Here is a 22,124-nt window from a genome sequence, read left to right as displayed (position 1 = left end):
ATCCCAAATCAACTAGAATTTCAAAAGATATGCCAGTATTAATCAGCCTCCAGTAAAATGAGGAAATGTATTTATACATTGGACAGTCTTCAATAGTGCTATGCTTCTGTGGAACTTTCTTCACATAAACTTGAGCTATTTTAAGCACTATGCAGTTTTCAGTTAGTAGTTTCCACTTTAAAATTACTTGGGTTTTTGTTTTTTTGTTTTTTTTTTAAACAGAATGGAAACAGTTCTTTTTTGGCGAGGACCTCAGAACAAGCGTCAAGCATACCAGCAGCTAAGGACTAGAGCAAAAAACTTAACCAATCCCACCTCACATTTAAATCTCACGTGTCCAGAGACATTAAGAAGCTGCTCTATTATGGGCAAGACAGAACTGGGTTACTAAATCAGAATTTTGGTATATCAGAATTTATTTGGGGAGTTTTACAAATACCTAGAATTTATTTCAGGGTACAGCAGGGTATTTAACAAATACCTGCGAGTATTAAAACAATGGCTTTGATGTCCTTGTTTCAGAGTTGTTGTTCACCTCCTCAATGTCCCTAATACGAGAACAATGCTAAAGAACACCAAAGTCATGGACTTGACTCTTAAAGACAACCAGCTTTATTGCAATTGGTCATAAAAGCCTAAGTCATGAAATATAAACAATACACTGAAAAAATTCAAAATCCAAAATAATCCAGGGGAGGAAGAAAGGAATTAAATGTGGGCACAGATAAAACAGATAAAATAAGCCATTCGTTGGTAATTACTGAAGTTGGCTGACAGCTACTAGACAGTTCCTATACAATTCTTTTCCATATTTTGAAATTTTTGATAATAAGCATTTAATTTATATATTATTTTATATATAATTTAATTTATATATCCTATTACAATTAATATTTGCAACAGCAATCTAACTGTGGGCATAAATTAACCAACAGTTTATAAGTTGCTTTTTATGCCGCATAAAGGACAAAACAGTGCACACAACTAAAGCTCTCAAACCATCCTCTCCTAAACAACCCCTATCATAGAAAAGAAGTCAAAGGATACACTCTGTATGTTGGAAGGGCAAATGCAATCCCCCATATCCCTCAGATCCAGGTCATTTCCTCCTTCCACTCCAACTAGCAGACCTTTCCAGGTGGAGTTCAGCTGTGATAAGTCAGTTGAGTCATCCCGTTTCTATATGCTGACGGAACTTTCCAGGGCTGTTAACCAGTTTATTATCCGCTGTTAGAACCTTAAACACTCCAGCTTATGCTGGGTGGGTTTAATTTACCTTATTTCACCTTCAGGAAGCCAAATTTAATCGCCTACTTATAACTTTGGAAAAGGTGAAAAAGTAGATATTGTAGTTTCACTACCCTATTTTCTAGAATTCTGCCATTGAATTACATGCTTACATAAAGGATTGATTCCTTGGGAAATAAACTTCTTAAAAGTGGTTTGTTTTTTTTTTTTAAGATTTTATTTATTTATTTGAGAGAGGAGAGCATGAGTGGGGTAAGGGCAGAGGCAGAAGCAGACTCCCTGCTGAGCAGGGAGCCCTATGCAGGGCTTGATCCTGGGACTCCGGGATCATGACCTGAGCCAAAGGCAGATGCTTAATTGATTCAGCCACCCAGGCACCCCTTAGAAGTGGTTCTTCATGAGGTTAAACATTCTTAATAGCAAATCATAAAACAGCAACGGTATCAGTGTTACATATTTTTATCAGATCACTTGGTATCAGTGGCATATCCAGAAGTATACAGAATAAAACGGAAAATGTCAACTTTCCCATTCCTTCCTTCCCAAGTCTCCACCCTTCCCCCAGGGGTACCACCCACCCGATAGTCTGGTGTGAATTATTTCAGGTCTTTTCCTACGTATGTACAGCCTTATAAATATGTATCTACATGTATCATTTTAGTGGATCTTACAGATCATGTCATACATATTCCGCAACTTGTCTTTTTGTAGCATACAAAACCTTCAGACCGGGGCGCCTGGGTGGCTCAGTCGGTTAAGCACCTGCCTTTGGCTCAGGTCATGATCCCAGCATCCTGGGATTGAGCCCCGCATGGGGTTCCCTGATGAGCGGGCAGTCTGCTTCTCCCTCTGCCCCTTCCCCTCCCCATGCTCTCTCTCTCTTTCACATAAATAAAATCTTAAAAAGAAAAAAAAAAACCCTTCAGACCTTTCAATATATAAAGCTCTACTTCATTCTTTTTCATGGCTACATAATACTCCAAAAACATGAACATGCAATTTTAGCACTCTTTTAGTAGAGGTTACTTAGGGACTTGCCAATGTTTTTTTTAAGTAAACTCTGTTTCCAACGGGGTGCACAAACTCATGACCCCGAGATCAAGAGTTGCATACTCTACCAACTGAGCCAGCCAGGCACCCCATGGACTTCCCAACTTTTTTATTAATATAATACTGCAAAAACCATCTTTGTGCCCGTATTTTTGTTTGTTTGTTAATTAGCTATAGTGATTCTTTTGGGAACTATCTTTTCTCTTGGGCTTTACCTATTCCAAAAATTTTTTAGAGACTCTCTTGGCTATTTTAGCTCTTTTGTCTCTTAGAAACTTAAGAGATTTATCTACCTGAATACAAAAAAAATTAAATAGCTAGGCCTAAGGTCATTCACAAAAAGTCTTTGCCAATTCTAATTCTATCAACAGCACACAGTACGTATTACTAGTTGTATAACATAGTAATTACATACAGTATTACTATCACTGATAGTACAATAATATATTACACTAAAAAATATCTGTGCCAGAATGTCGGGTCCCAAAAATATATCTCATTGTTTTTATTTCCTAATTCCAATACGGCTGCATATCTTTTCAAGTTTATTGGCATTTATATTTCTTCTTTTTCAAACTTTCATCTTACCGATTTTAGCAGCTCTTCATAGTTGCTTTTTATTATATTTATTACAGCTTATTATTTAGTATTAATCCATTGTTATAGTAAGATTAAGAACTTTTTATAGGTTATTTGCTTCTCTTCCTTCTAAGAGGTGGTTTCAAAGCCAGATTCACAAGGGTCTATTTTTACATATTTTTCTATTTAAATATTTATCTATCTTAGACTATTAGCTAAAGAGTTAATAAAATTACAAACCATAAAAAACAGATCTAGGGGCACCTGGGTGACTCAGTCAGTTAAGCGTCTGCCTTCAGCTCAGTCATAATTCTGGAGTCCTGGGATCGAGCCCTCTATCAGGCTCCCTCCTCAGCAGGGAGTCTGCTTCTCCCTCTCCCCCTGCCCCTCCTCGCACCTCATGCTCTCTCTTTCTCACTTGCTCTCTCTCTCTCAAATAGATCTAAAATCCTAAGACAGTTATTGAAAATAACATCCAATGACAATATGAAATAATATTTGGAAAGTATTTTAGTTTTCTTTAATGTTTTAACTAACACACTGATTTCTTCCAGGGACATGCTGACAGAACCGAAGGGCAATAATAAACCTTAGATTTTCTTTTGATAATTTTACTTAAGCTCTTTTTCATTTTGGAGCTATTTTTTGTTGCTATAGAAGTTAAGGACTCACATGAAGGAAAAAAATGTCTTCCAAGTCATTAAAGATTCAGGGAGGAAAGCATTTCTATGTTAGTATGTGTATGTGAGTTTTCATTTTGGTTCCTCTCACAGAAGAAAATATTTGGTTTAGTTAGATCCTTTCAAGAAACTATTATATTCTAAATTCCTTTAAAAGAGGTAATTTTACAAATACCTAGGAATAACAAAAATTTCCAAAACGTAATAAAATGTTAACATAGGTTTCAAGGTTATAGAAGTCATTTTCAAATGAGTTAGCAATTTTTATAACACACTGAAAAACAGTAAATATTTCAAAAGTGCTTTTAACACAAAATGGTTGGGAGACTCAGTCATGAATTTTTAAAGGAAATAATCTAGTCACATACTAAATTAACCTACAATAGTTCTCACATTAAGTTGGAATGGAGCTACAGTTACATGACCTTTACCTATAAATAGCCTTGAACTGTTTGCTTCTTGCTTTACCAATGGATAGCAAATTTCCTAAGAATAGGTAAATATAACAGAAACAGGACAAAATTTTTAAAAATACAACAGGACTGAGAAAGATGTGGTCATGAAATCTAAATAAAAGACAAAACCCAGAAGATCATTAAAAATTAGGGGCTAGTAAGCAAAATGGTAGATAAATCTCTTAAGTTTCTAAGAGACAAAAGAGCTAAAATAGCCAAGAGAGTCTCTAAAAAATTTTTGGAATAGGTAAAGCCCAAGAGAAAAGATAGTTCCCAAAAGAGTCACTATAGATAATTAACAAACAAACAAAAAGTCACCCTGGGGCACCTGGCTGGCTCAGTCTGTAAAGCATGCAACTCTTGATCTTTAGTTCAAGCCCCAAACTGGGGGGTAGGGTTTACTTCAAAAAAAAAAAAAGTCACCTTAACTAAGTCATCAAATACATGCAAATTAATGTGAACTTTCACTTAAAAAACAAAACACAGAAAGTACAAGAGTACACTGAAAGTTCACTCATACACTGCTAGTCCTGCAGTTCACTGCTACAACACTTCTGAAAAGTAATTTGACAATATGTATCAAGAACTATAGGGGTGCCTGGCTGGCTCAGTCTTAGAACATGCAACTCTTGAACTCTAGATCTAGAGGCTGTGAGTTTGGGCCCCACACTGGGTGTAGAGTTACTAAAAAATAAATAAACCTAAAAAAAAAAAAAGGACTACAAAAACATTCCTATCGATGACGTGTGTTATTTGTGGTTTATTTTTAAATACTCCAACAGAAGGGGGATAGCAGAAGGATGGAAAGGAATAAATCTTCCACACAGAATTCAAAATAATTTAAGTAGATTTAACCCCTTTAAGAGGTAAAGCTTAACTCTCCTCTGACCTTGAATGTGGACTAGACTTAGTGACTTACTTCTAAAGGGTAGAATACAGAAAAAGAAGGTGACTTTAAGTGGTGAAACCTAGCAAATACTACCTTGACCAAAAGATCAAAGTATACATCATTAGTGATAAATCACGTTGTGGACACCTGGGTGGCTCAGTTGGTTAAGCATCTGCCTTTGGCTCAGGTCATGATCCCAGGGTCCTGGGATCAAGACCTGCATCGGGCTCCTTGCTCAGCAGGGAGCCTGCTTCTCCCTCTGCCTGCTGCTCCCCCCTGCTTGTGCTCTCTCTCTCCCTCTGACAAATAAATAAATAAAATCTTAAAAAATATATAAAAATAAATAAATCACACTGCTATCATGTACCCTTTAATAAGATGTGATAAGAAAGGCAGTTCACCTGTGTGGTATTCTTCCCCCAAAACATCACATTAAGTCTAATCATGAGAAAAATCATCAAACCCAAATTGAGAGGAATTCTACAAAATACCTAACCAATACTCCTCAAAACTGTCAACGACATCAAAAAACAAGGAAAGCACACAAAACTATCACAGACCACAAAAGACAAAGCAGACACACTACTTCCAGGTGATCCTAGGAGAGCCCTTGCAAATGATAAAAAGAAATAGATTATTACTAACATTCTATTTACCTTAAATTAGCAATACTGGGCAATGTACTATTAATTGCACAATTATCCATTGCTCTCCAGAAACTTTTCGGGGTGCCCTCCCTGTAATTCTACCAAGAGGCTAATAAATTAATTTTTACTTAGGTAGAATACTACGCATTAGGCATTTCTGACCTTCCAAGCAAGCATTCAACCCCTTTACATTTTATAACTTGAAGTCTCTAGCCTCTGCTGCCCCTGCTCCATTGCGGTCCCAACATAAACTGAACGCATGACTTGGAAAGATCTTTTCCTTTCCTTTTTTAAATAAATCCTCCTGGTACCTACATCAAAACATAACAAAATGGCAACTTATCCCCTATACATCTCATATTCATTCCTTAAAAAATGGCAGGGGGAGAAAGGGGGCAGGCACCTGGCTGGCTCAGTCAGTAGAGCATATGACTCCTAATCTTGGGGTCATGAGTTCAAGCCCCACAATAGGTGTGGGGGGACAGAGAGGAGGAGGAGAAGAGCAAAAGGGGTAAGGGGAGGGGAGGGGAGGAGGAAGATGGGGAAAAGAAAAGAAAAAAAAGAAAAGAAAAGAAAAGAAAAAAGAAGCAAAGCAACCAGGTCTAAGAACTCAGAATTACTGCAACTTGATTTTTTATTTTTCTCAAGCCTGCATTATAAAAATATGTACCCTTATTTAACCTCCCTACTTTGTTGCCAATCTCTAGTTTTCTCTCGTCTTCAATAAAGGTTAGTTCCCTGCCCTGCTTCCAAAAGCAATATTACTAAAAATTCATTTCCCTCATAAGAAATGAGTCAGAAATCCAGTATGCTCAATGTGAAATTTTTGTGGTTAAGGGGAAAAAGTACATAGAATTACTATATGCCCAGAATTTAAACACAGGGAGGAATTATGCTACCATAAAACGATTGTACTGGTTCTTTTTAGGTGATCAGATGACGTTTTCTCTTCTCGTTTTTTAAGTTTCTATACTACAGTTTACTGCTTGAATCAATTATGTATTTACATAAGGGTATGTAAATTTTTATATATAGGTAAACATTCATCCATACATTAAACAAATGATTCTACCCAAAATAATAAAGACTGATGCCAAAACTCCCACACATTAATAACTTAAATATAAATTTTTATCTATAGAGAGATGTTTGCAAATGATCTAAAACCTTAAGAATTTATTTAAAAATAATTATATAATTGGTTGCCTCTGGAAAGGGGGCATAAGTGGCTTGGGGGCAGTAGTAGTAAGAACACTTCACTGTATACCATTTTGTGGCTTCTGAACTATTCAAAAAATATTAACTTTTTAAAAGAATACCATACAGTTTGGGGCGCCTGGGTGGCACAGCGGTTAAGCGTCTGCCTTTGGCTCAGGGCGTGATCCCGGCGTTATGGGATCGAGCCCCACATCAGGCTCCTCCACTATGAGCCTGCTTCTTCCTCTCCCACTCCCCCTGCTTGTGTTCCCTCTCTCGCTGGCTGTTCCTATCTCTGTCAAATAAATAAATAAATAAAATCTTTAAAAAAAAAAAAAAGAATACCATACAGTAAGCTTCTTGTTCTTCCCCCTACCAGAACCATAGCTCTAGGAACAAATTAACTGCATCTAAATTTTCTCTTGGACTGGATATGCTAAATTTTCTTAACCCTCTATCTGACCCTTTGTCATCATTAAATTTGTTGGCTAGAGTTAATATATAATAAAAGGGTGGGACACCTGGGTGGCTCAGTTGGTTAAGCATCCGACTCTTGATTTTGACTCCGGTCATGATTTCAGGGTTGTAAGATCAAGCCCCATGTTGGGCAAGAAGACTGCTTAAGATTCTCTCTCTCCTCTGCCACTTCCCCACCTCCCTCTCTCCCTCTCTAAAAAAAAAAAGTGAATGTATTTACAGAATGAACCAAATCCCATCATCAACAAGAAATGACTAAGTATATAATGAAGCACAAAATGGGTACCTCTAAAATCAGCCTCTGCCCTAAATCTGGGGTAATCATTCTTTGCAAACTCAGTTTAGAAAACTTTACCTTTCCCTGAAGAGGACCTTTATCATGATGAGTAATGTACAGCGTTGCTGCATCACTATCTTGTACACCTGAAACTAACCTAATGCTGTATATTTACTATACTGGAATTAAAATTAAAAACTTAAAAAAAAAAAAAACTTTACCATTCCTTTCTCCTACTCACTCTCTGGTGGAAGCTTTAACAAGAAAATCAAAATCCTGAAACTGTAAATATCACAAACTACTAATGTTGATACGATGTTTTGTCAAATTGAGTTTAAAATAAAGGCAAATGGGAATTCACTTTTTTAAAATTCATTTTTAAAATACACATTAAAAAAAGAACAAAAGGAAAAAGACAAGGACTAGACTAGTTTTGCTACTGGCGTTTTCTCAAGGCACATCCAGAATCAAAGACATCTGGATGCACACCATAGCTGGGATGGCAAGAAGAAAAAAAGAAGGCAGAGGAAGCAGAAGAACAAGAGGTAATACTATGACATAGGAAATAAGAAATAAATTCTTTCAGAGCACCTGGGTGGCTCAGTCGTTAAGCGGCTGCCTTCGGCTCAGGGAGTGATCCCGGCGTTATGGGATCGAGCCCCGCATCAGGCTCCTCCGCTGGGAGCCTGCTTCTTCCTCTCCTACTCCCCCTGCTTGTGTTCCCTCTCTCTCTGGCTGTCTCTCTCTCTCTCTGTCAAATAAATAAATAAAATCTTAAAAAAAGAAAGAAAGAAAAATGAAAGAATTTCTTTCTTATAGAATTTTCTAAACATACTAACCACAAAATATATTTATTTATACATCAAAGTCTGAATTACAAATGATAGGATCAATATTTTAAAAATGGTCCCAGGAAAACCTCCTAACAATTAAGAAGGAAAAAAACCCAGCAGTAATTCTAGAAGACAATTTAGTTGACTATTTGACCATTGTGGAAGAATTACCACTTACAATGGAAAATACCAACAAATTTACAACATAACACTGTGTGGATTAAAAAAAAAAAGAAAATCCCAAATAAAATAAAAAGAGCAAAATCGGGGAAAAAAACACATTTGACTAATATGGCTGGCAAAGGTATCTTAATAACACAGAGCATTGGCAAACAGATTCTTAAATAAGCTATAGACTGCATTTGAGATTACAAACTGTAATAACTTTTATGGCAATATGAATCCAAAAGTTAAAAAAATGTTCATACCCTCTGAATTAATTCTGCTTCTATTAAAAAAAAAATCTAAACTACAGAGATTTATGTACAAATATGGTTCCCATAATTTTACAAGAGTGAAAAACTGGAACAAACTAAATGTCTGGGTAAAAGGGAATGTTTAAATTATGATACATACTGTGTAGTATTATGCAGCCAAATGTTTCATTTTCTTTCATAATGACATGGGCAAATGATCACAACACAATATTAAAGTATATCAAATAGGATATAAAAATAAGCATAGCACATGCACATGGTTAAAAAGCAAGGAAAACACATGCTCAAAAAAGTTGAAAGAATGCATACCAAAAGTTCAACACTGGGTGTCTCTGGGTGACAGGATTTTACTTTCTGCTTTATAAATTTTAAGTATCATATGATGACCATACATTAACTCTTATAATAAGGAAAAAAAACTTTGGATGCAGCAGCTAAATCCAGGAAAACTAACTCAGATTTATCAGTAAATAAATGGCAAAAAGTAAATAAAGATATGGCAGGGATATGGTGAAGAGATTCAGAAGACATCAATCAAATGCGATGTACAGACCTTGTTTGAATCCTGAGTTAAATAAACATTGTAAAAGAACATTTATGCAAGAACCAGAAACTCTGAACACTAACTGGATTAAGCAACATTTAGGAATTACTATTTTTTTTTTTTTTTAGCATAACTACAATGTCAATTATCACATCTAAACAGAGTCCTTATCTCTGAGAGATCCCACTAGGTGTTTTCAGTTAGAGAGAGAGAATGACTGGGATCTAGTTGAAAATAATCCTGCAAAGGGAGAAGTACAGACAAAATAGAGCCATGAGTTAAATAATTGTTGAAGCCAACTGATGAATACACAAGGACTCATTATACTATTTTATCTTTAACACCAAAAATTTCAAACATACGTAAGGTCTTTTTAAACTAGTTTTACAGGGTACCTGGGTGCCTCAGTCTGTTAAGCATCTGCCTTCAGCTTGGGTCATGATCCCAGGTCCTGGGATCGAGTCCCACATTGGGCTCCCTGCTCAGCGGGGATTCTGCTTCTCCCTCTATCCCCCTCAACCCAGCTCATGCTCACACGCTCTCTCAATCTCAAAAATAGATGGATAAAATCTTTAAAATATATATAAATACAGTTTTACAGAAAAACAGAACACTCTTCTGCTTCCCCCCAGGCAAACACAGGGGTCTCTTCTTGAGAAAGCATGGGTTAACCAACGCTGATACAAGGTCAAGGGATGAAAATTATCTTCTGTGATTTTAAGAAAGTGATATATGATGAAATCATCTTTTCAAATAGCCAACCAAATCTTTACAGTGATCAAGAATGGTATCAAAATTCTTTCCATTAAAAAAAGGAAAAACCCACAGCAAGAGCAAATGGCAAAGTAACAATTTAGAATGCATACAATTTGTTTTTTAAGATAGAAAACAGAGATGATGGGGAACTCAGAATAACTATTCTATGCATTTTTTCTAAAAAAGCATCAATTCTACTGATGAAAGCTCCAAAGTTATACAACCAAGAAAGTGAAATATGCCAGAAACTGCTAGAACTGCCTCCAGGGCATTCAGGGAGCCTACACCTAGGTTTGCTTTCCACTCTATTTTTAACCTTATTCCCAATTATATCACAGAGGTAACTGCTTACCTCTAAAAATAATTTTCTTCTAGAAACAGCTTTCTGACCCAAGTTTTTATGCAGAAGTTTTTATCAGTAGTAAATTAGACAACTGACCAAACGAAAGAGTAGAGATATCCCAAAACTTTGGCTATCTTTCATATTAAACATGGAAAACAAACTATTGGTCTATCACTTTTAGTAATACTATCATTATAATGCTATAGACTAATATACAATTGAGTAGTTGGGATTACTTTCATTGGATGACCCAATATCTCAATGTAATAAGGTGTTCAAATTCACTCACATACAACACTTTTTTGCAACATATTCTTGCTCTACTATCAGAAATGGATCTCAATCAAACATAGCCATACCTATAATTTATATTTGACTGTAGCTTAGCTAACTACTTTCACATGCTAACAAAGTCCTTCTGACAAAGTCAAAGCAGGAGAATTATCCCTGTTTTTAAACGAGGAAAATAGGTTCAGGGAAGCTAGCAATTTTTTTTTAAAAGATTTTATTTATTTATTTGACAGAGACAACCAGCGAGAGAGGGAACACAAGCAGGGGGAGTAGGAGAGGAAGAAGCAGGCTCCAGCGGAGCAGGGAGCCCAATGTGGGGCTTGATCCCAGAACCCTGGGATCACGCCCGAGCCGAAGGCAGACGCTTAACGACTGAGCCACCCAGGTGCCCTGGAAACTAGCAATTTGACCATGGTCACACATCTAATTTGAGACAGACTCTGGACAGAAAGTCACAATGTAAATTCCTGACCAGGACTCATTCCACATCTGGATAGGGATGCGATATGACCAAACCCGCTAGTGACATTTGTTTCACTCTTACAAAGATCACTTCAGAGCAGTACAGAAATTACATAACTATCAACTGACTTCCTATTACTTCTTACTAATGACATACTTTTAAACACATTTGCATCTCTGATGGGAAGTGGGCAAGGAAAGGATGCAGACACAAGTTCAAATTAGTCAATCGTTTGCTAAAAATTGTGCTAAAGCTATGCCTGGGAGAAGTTAAAGACATTTTAAAAATTTAAATGTTGAAATAAACCCTATTATATACCCTAAATATCACGATTCTTTGTTCTTAGGAGTTAAGACTCCCTGAATTCTATCATGACAAGTTTTAAAACTCAAATTAATAGCCAAGCAATTATAGTTACAAATTCCTTACAATATGTCCTGTACTGATCCAATAGGGTGACCCTATATTGTTCCACCTAGAATGCGCCATTTACAAGAGAAAATACAATTAAGAACCATCTCTGAAATTCTTACAAAATATTTTTACAGCATAACAAAAAGGTTTAAGACACTCTTTCAGAAAGAGCATACTATTCAAAAGGAAGAGACTAAAGCAGGCTAGAAAGGATAATAAAATACTTATTTTCCACAGAGTGGAATGCTAATGTATACAAGAAACAAGGTGAGTGTAACCAACAGGCTTGTGCAAGATATCACTGTATAGATAAGATATACATTAGAGGATGACAAGTCTTCGTTTACTCATAGTTCAACAAATCACAACTTGACAAGTGGTACTATTAAAACTTTGGGGATGCAGCAGTTCTCACCTACTCATTTAAAGAGAAAAGAACTGAGGCCCAGACAGCTTCAGCGACTTACCCAACGTCAAAGCAGGCATGGGATTCAAACCCATGTCTTCTCTCACTTCTCCTTTCCTCAGAAGGTTGTATCTAACAAGTCTTCAGGGGACTAAGTAACTGGAAGAAGAGTTTAGATATAAAAGAAATAAAAGGCATCCCCTACCTCTAAGAGCCTGCAATCAAGTTAATTATTAATTATAATTAACTCATAAAATAATAATTACATACCAGTATATAATTAACAGCCAAAATAAATGTAACAGACAAATGACTTCTCAGCAGAAAGCTCAAAATTGAAGAAAAGAACTACTCTCCTCAACTAACCTTCTAAACCATTGCTTCTAAAAGCTTAACTCTTCAAGGTCATCAAGAATTTCCTGAGCTCTTTAATTCCTCTGTATCTCTGCAGCACAGGACTCTGTTATAGGTCCACCCCCAGGGCTCTACCACTTTTCTAGAAACTCAGTTAATGTGGCCCTATTTCCCCATGTCTGAGACACCACCTTCTCTTTCCTCAGTGACCTTTTTCTCTCTTACCTCTTTGACTGTATTTCTAGGAATCACCTTAGGCTAAAACTTCATGGGATAGCAGAAAGAATACATCTCAGATATGATTCAAGTTATGGCACTACTGAGAAAAGGATAAATTAGCTTCTCTGTGACTTCAGTTTCACTATCTATAAAACAGGAGTGATAACTGAAACTTCTTTTTAAAGGGTTGTTTCGAGGATCAAATGAGAATGTGTAAGAGTGCTTTATAAGCTATAAAATGCTCTGGGCCAATTCAACTCTAAGCCCTTAGATTTGCAATTTATCTTCAACTCTCAGCCCAAGATCTCTGTATACTGGTTTGGCATGTTTGTATTCTCCTGAGGCTCAGCTATCACTCTTCTGCATAAAAGAGAAAGAGCAGAAAGAAGTCTGTTCTGAATCTTGGTCCCTCAACTATGAATTTCCTGTCCTTTTCTGGCTGTTCCTTACTTTTGTAAAATCCCAAAGATTCTCTCAAGGTCTGGGGTAAAATTTATCATGAATGGTCCCAAAAAGAAAACTTTTCAAATGAATGATCTTTGTTTATAGTCAACATCATAACCAAAATTTTCATATTCTGAAAATGTTTTCTAAAATTTCTACTCAAGAGTACGTATTAGTCAGATTCTGAATAGAAAAAAATAATTTTTTTTTAAGATTTTATTTTATTTATTTGACAGAGAGACAGCCAGTGAGAAAGGGAACACAGGCAGGGGGAGTGAGAGAGGAAGGAGCAGGCTCCCAGCAGAAGAGCCTGACCTGGGGGCTAGATCCCAGAACTCCGGGATCACGCCCTGAGCCGAAGGCAGGCGCTTAACGACTGAGCCACCCAGGCGCCCCCTGAATAGAAAATTTTTAAACTAAGGGGAAAAAGGCTGTTTTTCCTAAGTTAGAAACAAAAATTTAACAGAAGATTACATAAAAATTCCATACTATGTGATCCCAAATCATAGTAGATAGAAGTTACTTAGTTAAGAAAGTAGTTTTCAATAGCTGTATTACAAAATATTAGTGTGTTCTGAAATTGTGAAGTATATCACAAGTAATGTTACAAGGTTGTGAATGATTTACATCATTCAAAAAAATTAGAATGGAATCAAGACTTTTTCTCTCATTCATCTGCTTGCCTATATGATTTCTTGAACAGAAAGGAGTTATGGTTTCTGCTCTCCCACCTTATGTAACTCCTCTCACCCATGCTATGGCTAGATAATGTATCTGTACAAAGACGCACATAAATGGCATTCATGATGACAGGAAAAATACTCAGAACCACTGTGATAAAGAAACCAATATTATCAAAAAATGAAATTTGAATAAACAACACGTTTTTTTTTAAGTCTTCAAAATTTTAAGCAAGTCTGTTTCTTTTACATTACCTTTGCTAAGAGTAACAAAGAAACAAAACATATACTATGCAAAAAAAGAAAAAAATTAACTTGTATTTTAAAAAGTATGTTGTAAGAAGACAAGATAGCAGCCAGAACACTGACCTCTAAGTCTGGCGCATATACCATGAGGGTGCTTACTGCACTCCTATCTTGATTTGAAACATCTTTATTAGCTGTTAAATTCTGAAAACACTGTATCCGTAGTACTTGTCAATGAGTGCAGTCAAGCAAAAACCAGCTTCATTTTGTATTGTTACAAAGCTGAGACTCACATCTGTGCTTTGATCTAAATTTAAAAAAGGAAATGAAAATTCAATATGAAAATAAGCAATGAGAAGGTAACTTTCTCCAAAACAAAAGCACTGAAGTGTACAATGTTATAAACAAAATATAAACCCTATTATATATCTAAAAATTGGGTATTAGTTTAGAACCAAGATTTTAATATTTCAAAGAAATAGGATTTTAAAAGCAACACGCATTTATAGTTTTAAAATTCAAATACAAAAAGGTTAAAAAAATGCAAAGTAAAAGGTACTCTCCTCTCCTCTGAGGCAATCTCTATTAAAAACTCTCATGTAAATTTTCTAGGAAGTACAAGTATATGTATGTGGTATACACTTGCCAAATTATGATTAAAGTCATTGCATTTCAAATCACTAACATGTCTTAAATGTAACTTTTAAAAAAATAATTAGACCCGTTGCTCTAATTAATCAGAGCTTAGGTTAACTTTTAAAGCCAATGTTCATCACAATATCACTTATAATGGTGAAAAGTGGAAACTACATTCATGTTCAACATTAAATGAAAACCTCCAGTAATCAGTGTATTAAAAATATCTTCTAGGGGCGCCTGGGTGGCACAGCGGTTGGGCGTCTGCCTTCGGCTCAGGGCGTGATCCCGGCGTTATGGGATCGAGCCCCACATCAGGCTCCTCCGCTGTGAGCCTGCTTCTTCCTCTCCCACTCCCCCTGCTTGTGTTCCCTCTCTCGCTGGCTGTCTCTATCTCTGTCGAATAAATAAATAAAATCTTAAAAAAAAAAAAATCTTCTAAAACATAGCCAGTTACGGGGTGCCGGCTGACTCAGTCCAAAGAGCATGTGACTCTTGACCTTGGAATGGTGAGTTCAAGCCCCACGTTCGGTGCAGAGATTACTAAAAAAATAAAGAAAACTTTCAAAAAAAATTAAAATGTAGCCAGTAAAAATCAAGTTTAGAAAGTTTCTAAGGCCATGCTCATTAAGTCAAACCAAACCAAACCAAACCAAAACTAAGATACAAGCTTATGTGGGTATTCTATCTCATTTACACCAAAGATGCATTTTAAGTAAATAAATAAAACACTGGAAGAAAAATACACGTACAGAGATAACTTCTGAATGAGAAGATTATAGATTTTGTTGTTTTGGGCTTCGTACAGTAGTATCTCTCGCAGCTTTTCAGCAACAAGCATGCCTTGTGTTAAAAAACAGGGGCTATTAGAAAGCCATATCCAGTTCAGGTTTAAATAGAACAAAACAATTTATGAAAGTAGTTCTACTAGCATATTCTGACAGCTGTAATAAGTAGGTTTCTTATTATAACTTCTATGATTCTGTAAGACAAAAGACTAGTTAATACTATTATAACAAAGTCCAGGATCCAGGGAAGACTGGGTTTGAATCCCAACAGTACCTAGTGCCTTTACCCTGGGCAACTTACCTAACTAGCCAGAGCCTGTTTCCTCCAGTGTAAATTAGGCATAACAATATCTGATTGAGAAAACTGATGTGACAGGTAAACATGAAGTGTGCAAAGGAACTCAAGAGACTGGAAAATATAGCCATAAATAGCAAATGCCATTATTGTTGATATTCAAACAGGTAACTGTATTTTAATTTCAGACTCAAATAATTTTCAGCCCTTTTCCAAAATGGCTTTGAAAGTGCCCAAACTGCTCTTTACTCAAATGCAGGACCTACTCATATGTGCCCAACTATAGAAACATTCATATGGGGGCGCCTGGGTGGCACAGCGGTTAAGCGTCTGCCTTCGGCTCAGAGTGTGATCCCGGTGTTATGGGATCGAGACCCACATCAGGCTCCTCCACTATGAGCCTGCTTCTTCCTCTCCCACTCCCCCTGCTGTGTTCCCTCTCTCGCTGGCTGTCTCTATCTCTGTTAAATAAATAAATAAATAAAATCTTTAAAAAAAGAAACATTCATATGGTTAGTACTTACTACGTGGGCCAAAAAATGACTATACACATAAACACAAACCAAAGAATACCTTTACTTATAAGCCTGTAGCAGTTAATTGTCTAAGAAGTTTTACAATCTTTTTTTTAAAGATTTTATTTTATTTTATTTTATTTTATTTTATTTTATTTTATTTTATTTGAGAGAGCCAGAGTGAGCAGCAGGGAGGGACAGAGGGATAGGGAGAAGCAGACTCCCCACTGAGCAGAGAGTTGGACAGGAGCCTTGATCCTAGGACCCCAGGATCATGACCTGAGCCAAAGGGAGACACTTAACTAACTGACTGAACCACCCAGTTGCCCCAGAAGTTTTACAATCTTAAAAAATCCTAACATAAGCCAAAATGTAACAAAGAACAGCTGGGAGTGCTAAACTTTTTGCAAAATCTTTACCCTCCATATACTAATATGTCATTATTTATCATTACCAATTTAGACAATTTAGTGTCTTATATTGAGGTTTTGTTCTAAGTCCTATTAAATTATATGGAAAAAGATCACAAATAATTCCTTTTAGCAATGTACCATCTTTTACAAACACAGATTAAAGTTATTTTTCTTCATTTATTTATTCCATCAACAAACCTACTGATTATGTAACTGGTCCTCCCTGACCTCATGGGCCTCCCAATCAAATAGGCCACACAGCCACAGACAAACGCAGAAGAGGAAGTGATGGGAGCAGACACATGGCTATTTACAGAAGCCTGAGGTGCGCAAGGACAGAGCTCTGGTAAAGGTCATGTGCTCCACAGATAAACAGGAGCCAAGCTTAAAGATTAGGAAAAGACTAAAGACGGCCAGTATTTCTTTAGATTAAGTTCCCCCACATCAAAAAAAATCAACACACCAATCAAATTTAACTCTTTTTTAAACTCATTTGGAAAGGGGTCTTGCAGCGAGAAATCTATTCACTTTATGATGATCCAATAATTGCCCAAGTAGTAAATCACCCAAATCAATGGAGAAAATGTAGGAAGAATTCAAATGACTATACAAGCAGATAGAAAGTGATAGATAGGTTTTTGGTGTGTGGAACACAAGGTAATGTACAGTTAGAAGAAAACACTTCAAATACTTAAAATTTACTTTAAGCCTGGTAGGCTCTCAATACAATAAAGCAAGAAGACCTAGGAGTGTTTGCAGAGGTCATCTCCTGCAACTTTGCCTGTGCAACTTCAGGAAAAAGACCACAAAACAACAACTTCATTAAGGACTGGGTTGGAAATGGGATAGAATACGCTATCTTGCCCTTAACAAAAACATGGCCTTTCAAACCAAAGTACTGTGTACAGTTCTAAACACTAGTTCAGAGGCAGTGGGGTACAGTGATTAACAGATGTGTTCAAATCCAACTTTCTGCCACTTACCATGTCACAGTTCCTTCACTTGTAAAATGGGAGTAGGAATACCTACCTCTGAGTCGTTCTACAATTAAATGAAAAACATGTAATTTTTTAGCATAGTACCTAACACATAAGAGTGTTCCCCAAAACAGCAGCTATCATTACTACTATGAAGCAAGAAGTAATCTCCCAGAGAGAAGCCATTACAATACCAAGAGACATTCTCAAACTTTAATAACCATAAAAATCACCTCAAGGGCTCGTTGAAAATGCAGATTCCTAGAACCCATTCCTCCCAGGGATTAATTCTACAAGTCTACAGTAGAATGGGGGGGGGGGGGAAGAAATTAAACACAAAAATAAAATGTAAAATAGAATGTGGCCATTCTCTTGCCCAAACATCAAGAATTCCTGAGATAAGAGAATCAAGGTACTGCCCTATTTAAAAGAAAAAAAAAGCTAAAAACTAGGGTTCTTCCATACAAAGAACTGATCTAAAACAGTATATTCAAGAGGAATACACACCTGTTCAGCAAGTTTATTCATTCAACTAACATTCATTGAGTTCCTACTATGCAGTGAAAAGGACAGACAAGGTCCCCGTTTTCTCAGAGTTCAATTTCTAGTGTAGGAAACGATATAAAAAATAAGGAAATTCCAGATAGTACAAAATATTATGAAGAAAATAAGAGAATGGAGAGATAGTTGGGGAGCAATCTCCTCAAAGAAACATCACTTGAACTGAGACCTGAATGACATGATGGAATCAGCTACAGCAAGACCTGGGAGAATATTGAAGCCACAGGGTATGACGAACATAAATGCCCTACAGCAGAACAAGCCTGGCAAGTTCCAGGGACAGTGCCAGTAGGGCTGGAAAACAGGAAGAAACTGACGTGGCCAGGCTCCGGGGTACTAATCTAGGCAGAGGGATATATGGTGAGTTAAGGGAAGGAGGCAGGGCCAAAACATTAGTTCGGATTTTATTCTGAACGTGATGGAAGGCTTTCCAAAAAACGGGTAACATAATCTGATTTACACTTTAAAGGATCTCTTAGGCTGTGGTAAGGGGAATGCAAGATAAAAAGCCAAAGTGGAGGCTGGGAGACCAGGAGGTTACTACAGTAGGCCAGGTAAGAGAGTTGGCAAAGGTAGAGGTAGTAGCAATGGGAAGTAGAGGCCAAATTTAGAATACATATATTAAGCACTATAATTAAAGGTAAATCAGAGAAAAAGAACTAAGTCACAAAATAAGCAGTAAGCATCTGGGACTATTACCCAAGAGATAGGGAATAAAAAGTGAGATTTAAAGGTTTTAGGTACGTTTATGACTAAGGAACATGAATGGGTTATTAGCATATTTAGGATACTTCCTAGTAAGTTTTATCCTCTGAAGCTGAGGTGAAGGGGACATTTCCTTCTCTTTTGGCACCACCAAGAAGGCACTGGGGTAAATGGGCATACGTCCAATACTCTTGAATGTGATTCATAAAGTAAAATCTTACGGGCCCTCACTGATGAGGGCTGGCCAGGTGGTCAGCATTTGGACCACACTGTAGCTATCGAATAAGACTAAAGCTTTACCTCAATCAAATCACTAAACTAGCAAAACCCTTTTAAACTTTCTGTCGCCAACTTAGGCTATTCTGTCCCTGCTCTCCCAAGAGCTGAACAAGAAAACCTCAGAGTGACACACAATGCAGATTAACTTCTTAATGTTATCACAGAAGTCTGGGAGGAAATCTTTTAAAACCACGATTCTACTCATTACAGTCTGGCAAACATACAGTGAATATACCCTAAATTTAGGGTCCAAAAGTCTATCTCTACGAAAATATATATTTTGTTACTCCAAAGTAGAAGAGCAGGTTACAGTAAAGCATATGCGGTATGATGCCATTTTTGTGTAAAATGTATGACTGCAAAAAAGTCTGGAAGTATATAAATCACTACCAACATTTTGATCATCTCTGGATGGCAAGGTTATCAATAACTTATTTTCTTTTTTGATTATTAATTGTAATAATTCTCCAATTACAAATTATTTCATATAAGCCAGAATATTCAGTTCAGGTTACATAAAAGATTAAAAAAAAAAAAAAACCTTCAAGAAAACGTAATTTCATTTCTCTAAATCAGCAGGATTACAACTGTGGTATTAAGGAAAAAAGATCTCAATTGCACACACTGGAGAAAGAAATTTGTTAAGAGGTCCATGATATACCACACAAGAATACACCCTTCAAGGAAGTGGTCTAAATGCCTAAGTACTCTTCCTGAATTTCATAAGGGGCAATCAATTAGCACATACTTCTGTTGTTCTTCCTTGCCATTTACCAAAAAAACACCTCAATTAATCAGTTCTCTGGGGACAAAAAAAGGCGGGGGGGGGGGGGGTAGTAAACACCAAGTTAGGGCAAAAAGGAGTTTTGGTCCTCTGGTCTCTGTGCTGTCGGGGGCGCGAAGAGTGGCAGGGCTTGAAGCAGGCTACACTACAGGAATCTGCGTGGCCGGATCACCTCAAGTGGAAAGGAACACAAGCTTTCTGCAACCTCCACGGAACTGGGCCGTGAGACCACCTCCGAAGGGTCTCAAGACTAAAACACCTGAAAGGTCTTACACCATCTAAGTTATTGTATATATAGAGCTGCCAACGATTTCTGACAATAACACACAAAAACTGGAAGGTCTCTTCAACAAACACAGGTATTATGTGCGTGAGGCTCACCGACTCTCGATGCAAAACCAAGACACCTTCTCTTATTAGGGCCATATCTTCGATTCCGCAAACTAGAACAACTCAAAACATCCTACTGACTTTCTACAGCTAACAAATATCATCTTGGCTAAAATCCGAACACACACAGAAGCAGCCACTTTGGAAAACTTTGGCTTTAAATGGCAACATTGGACTTCAAGTGCTCCGGTAACCAGTTTATTGCACATTATGTCTTTATAAAGGGTGCTACCTCTTCACTGTCAGGTCTGGTTCCACTTAACTGAACAAACAGAAAAAGGGAATACTTTCAATTCGTACCACAATAAGGACTAAAAAGGCTCCCGCTTTCTGGATGGCAGCTTTCCTGTCTCATCAATCACAACAAAGGACGCATCCTAATGACTTCATCAAACCTAGAGAAACAGAGGTAAATGATACAGTGTGGATTTCAGGGTTTGTGGGTTTTTCCTTCCAGCTACGACTCTCTTCTTTTTACTCCCATTATACGCCTCCACCCGAGCTGACTGTCTTGCCCTAAAAATAAAACCACCCGTGGCTACCGTCCACTTTTCCTGCTAAGCCCCGACTCTGGTTTCCTGCAGAGAGAGCCAAATTGCAGGCTCTCTGCCTCGCTCTTCGCCAGGGAGGCGCGGGCTCGGCAACAGCGGGCTTCTCCGGGTGCACAGTCCCCAGCCCGACCGGAGAACCACCGAGCCCGAGAAGCCAGCCCTGCTCTGCCGCAGCCGCCGCAGTCTCCCGGAGCCTGAGGAGCCCCAGGAAAAAACAGGGTGAGGGGAGGGTGGGCTGGCAAACGGCGGTGGTAAAGGGGGAGACACTCACCCGCCCAGACAACAACCGACGGGGCGGGGAGGATGGGGGCCGGGACCAAGGCTCGGCAGAAAGACCGCCTGAAGCTTCCGGAACGCTGCGGCTGCTCGGGACGCCGCGGCCGCTGCTGCTCCTGGCCGCTGGCTTCCTCCCCTCCTCTGTTTTGATTCGATTGACCACGTCACTCTAAGCCACGAGACCCGGATCTGCCGGCTCCCGCGGGCGGCGGCGCAACAGATTGCAGCGACTCGAGACCCCAGCGGCCCGCCTGCAGAGCATGCGCGCGCCCCGCGCCTGCCCAGTGTGTCGGGGGAGGCGGGGCGGGCGCGAGCGACACGCTATCCGTGGGGGCGCAGAGCGCGGGGGTTGCAGTTCCGGTTGGGAGGGGTGGGGCTGAGCGTTGTGAAGTGAAGAGGGCGAGGCCCCGCGTCTGTTGAACTGGCCCGTGTAACCTCGGTTTCGTGTTTGGTGAACAATGTCCTTTGCTGTGCGTCTCTCTGCCTGATTTGGTGGCTTTCTCTGACCCAAGTCCTTAGAATGACGAGGGGAGAAGTAGAAATGGGCGCAAGTTCGTGTCTGCTGAGAAAGGGTACCTCTGTAGAGTTGTGGGTGGTTTTCTGTTTGTTGGGGGGTTTTTTGTGTTTTGTTTTGCTTAGGCCCGGGTGAAAATTGGAGATGAAAATTTAGTCCGATGCACAAAAGTGTGTCAAATATAGTAGTTACTGAACCCCTTTACCCTCCTTAACGTTTTTGAACCCAGAAAGCTGTGCAAAATTAAGCTCAAGAGAACTATGAAAGGGAATATGTCACCAACCATGGCTTGCTGGTCAGGAGATAGTGGAGAATGGGCAGGGGGAAAGCTTTGTTGGGCGGCACCCCTCAGCCTTTGTTGCTGGAATAAGGATACTATTTGGGGAGTAAGAACCTCACTTTTGGACCTAGTTTGGTGCTTCCTACTCTCCCATTCTGGCCTTCTTAGTCTCCCCGCTAAACCTTCAGGGCCCTGGAAATTTCCCACTTTGGCAAAGCTTAGGGCTACTCT

The 22,124-nt window shown here is 38.3% G+C and overlaps 1 protein-coding gene across 4 annotated transcripts in view; it reads right to left on the bottom strand.

Annotated features, from left to right (window-relative positions):
* Window positions 1–21,360, bottom strand: part of SMIM14 (small integral membrane protein 14) — an 81,730-nt gene extending 60,370 nt beyond the window's left edge. The window contains exons 1-2 of one of the 4 annotated variants that reach the window (XM_087864197.1): window positions 21,095–21,360; window positions 20,573–20,667 (exon numbers count right to left, since the gene is read on the bottom strand). In XM_087864197.1, the coding sequence (XP_087720323.1) occupies window positions 20,573–20,627 (55 nt within the window). In that variant the 5' untranslated portion in view covers window positions 20,628–20,667; window positions 21,095–21,360. Of the gene's footprint in view, window positions 1–8,090; window positions 8,251–12,047; window positions 12,166–20,572; window positions 20,668–21,094 lie in introns of those variants that run through there. The other 3 variants (XM_087864200.1, XM_087864199.1, XM_087864198.1) reach the window with 3 other exon arrangements.
* Between the last annotated feature and the right edge of the window lie 764 nt (window positions 21,361–22,124).

Source organism: Ursus americanus, chromosome 8, assembly GCF_024610735.1.
Source record: "Ursus americanus isolate L20-20 chromosome 8, mUrsAme1.1.p, whole genome shotgun sequence".
Classification (NCBI taxonomy): Eukaryota; Metazoa; Chordata; class Mammalia; order Carnivora; family Ursidae; genus Ursus; species Ursus americanus.
The sequence above is the reverse complement of the archived record's forward strand: the minus strand, read 5'-3'. Positions and strand labels throughout refer to the sequence as shown.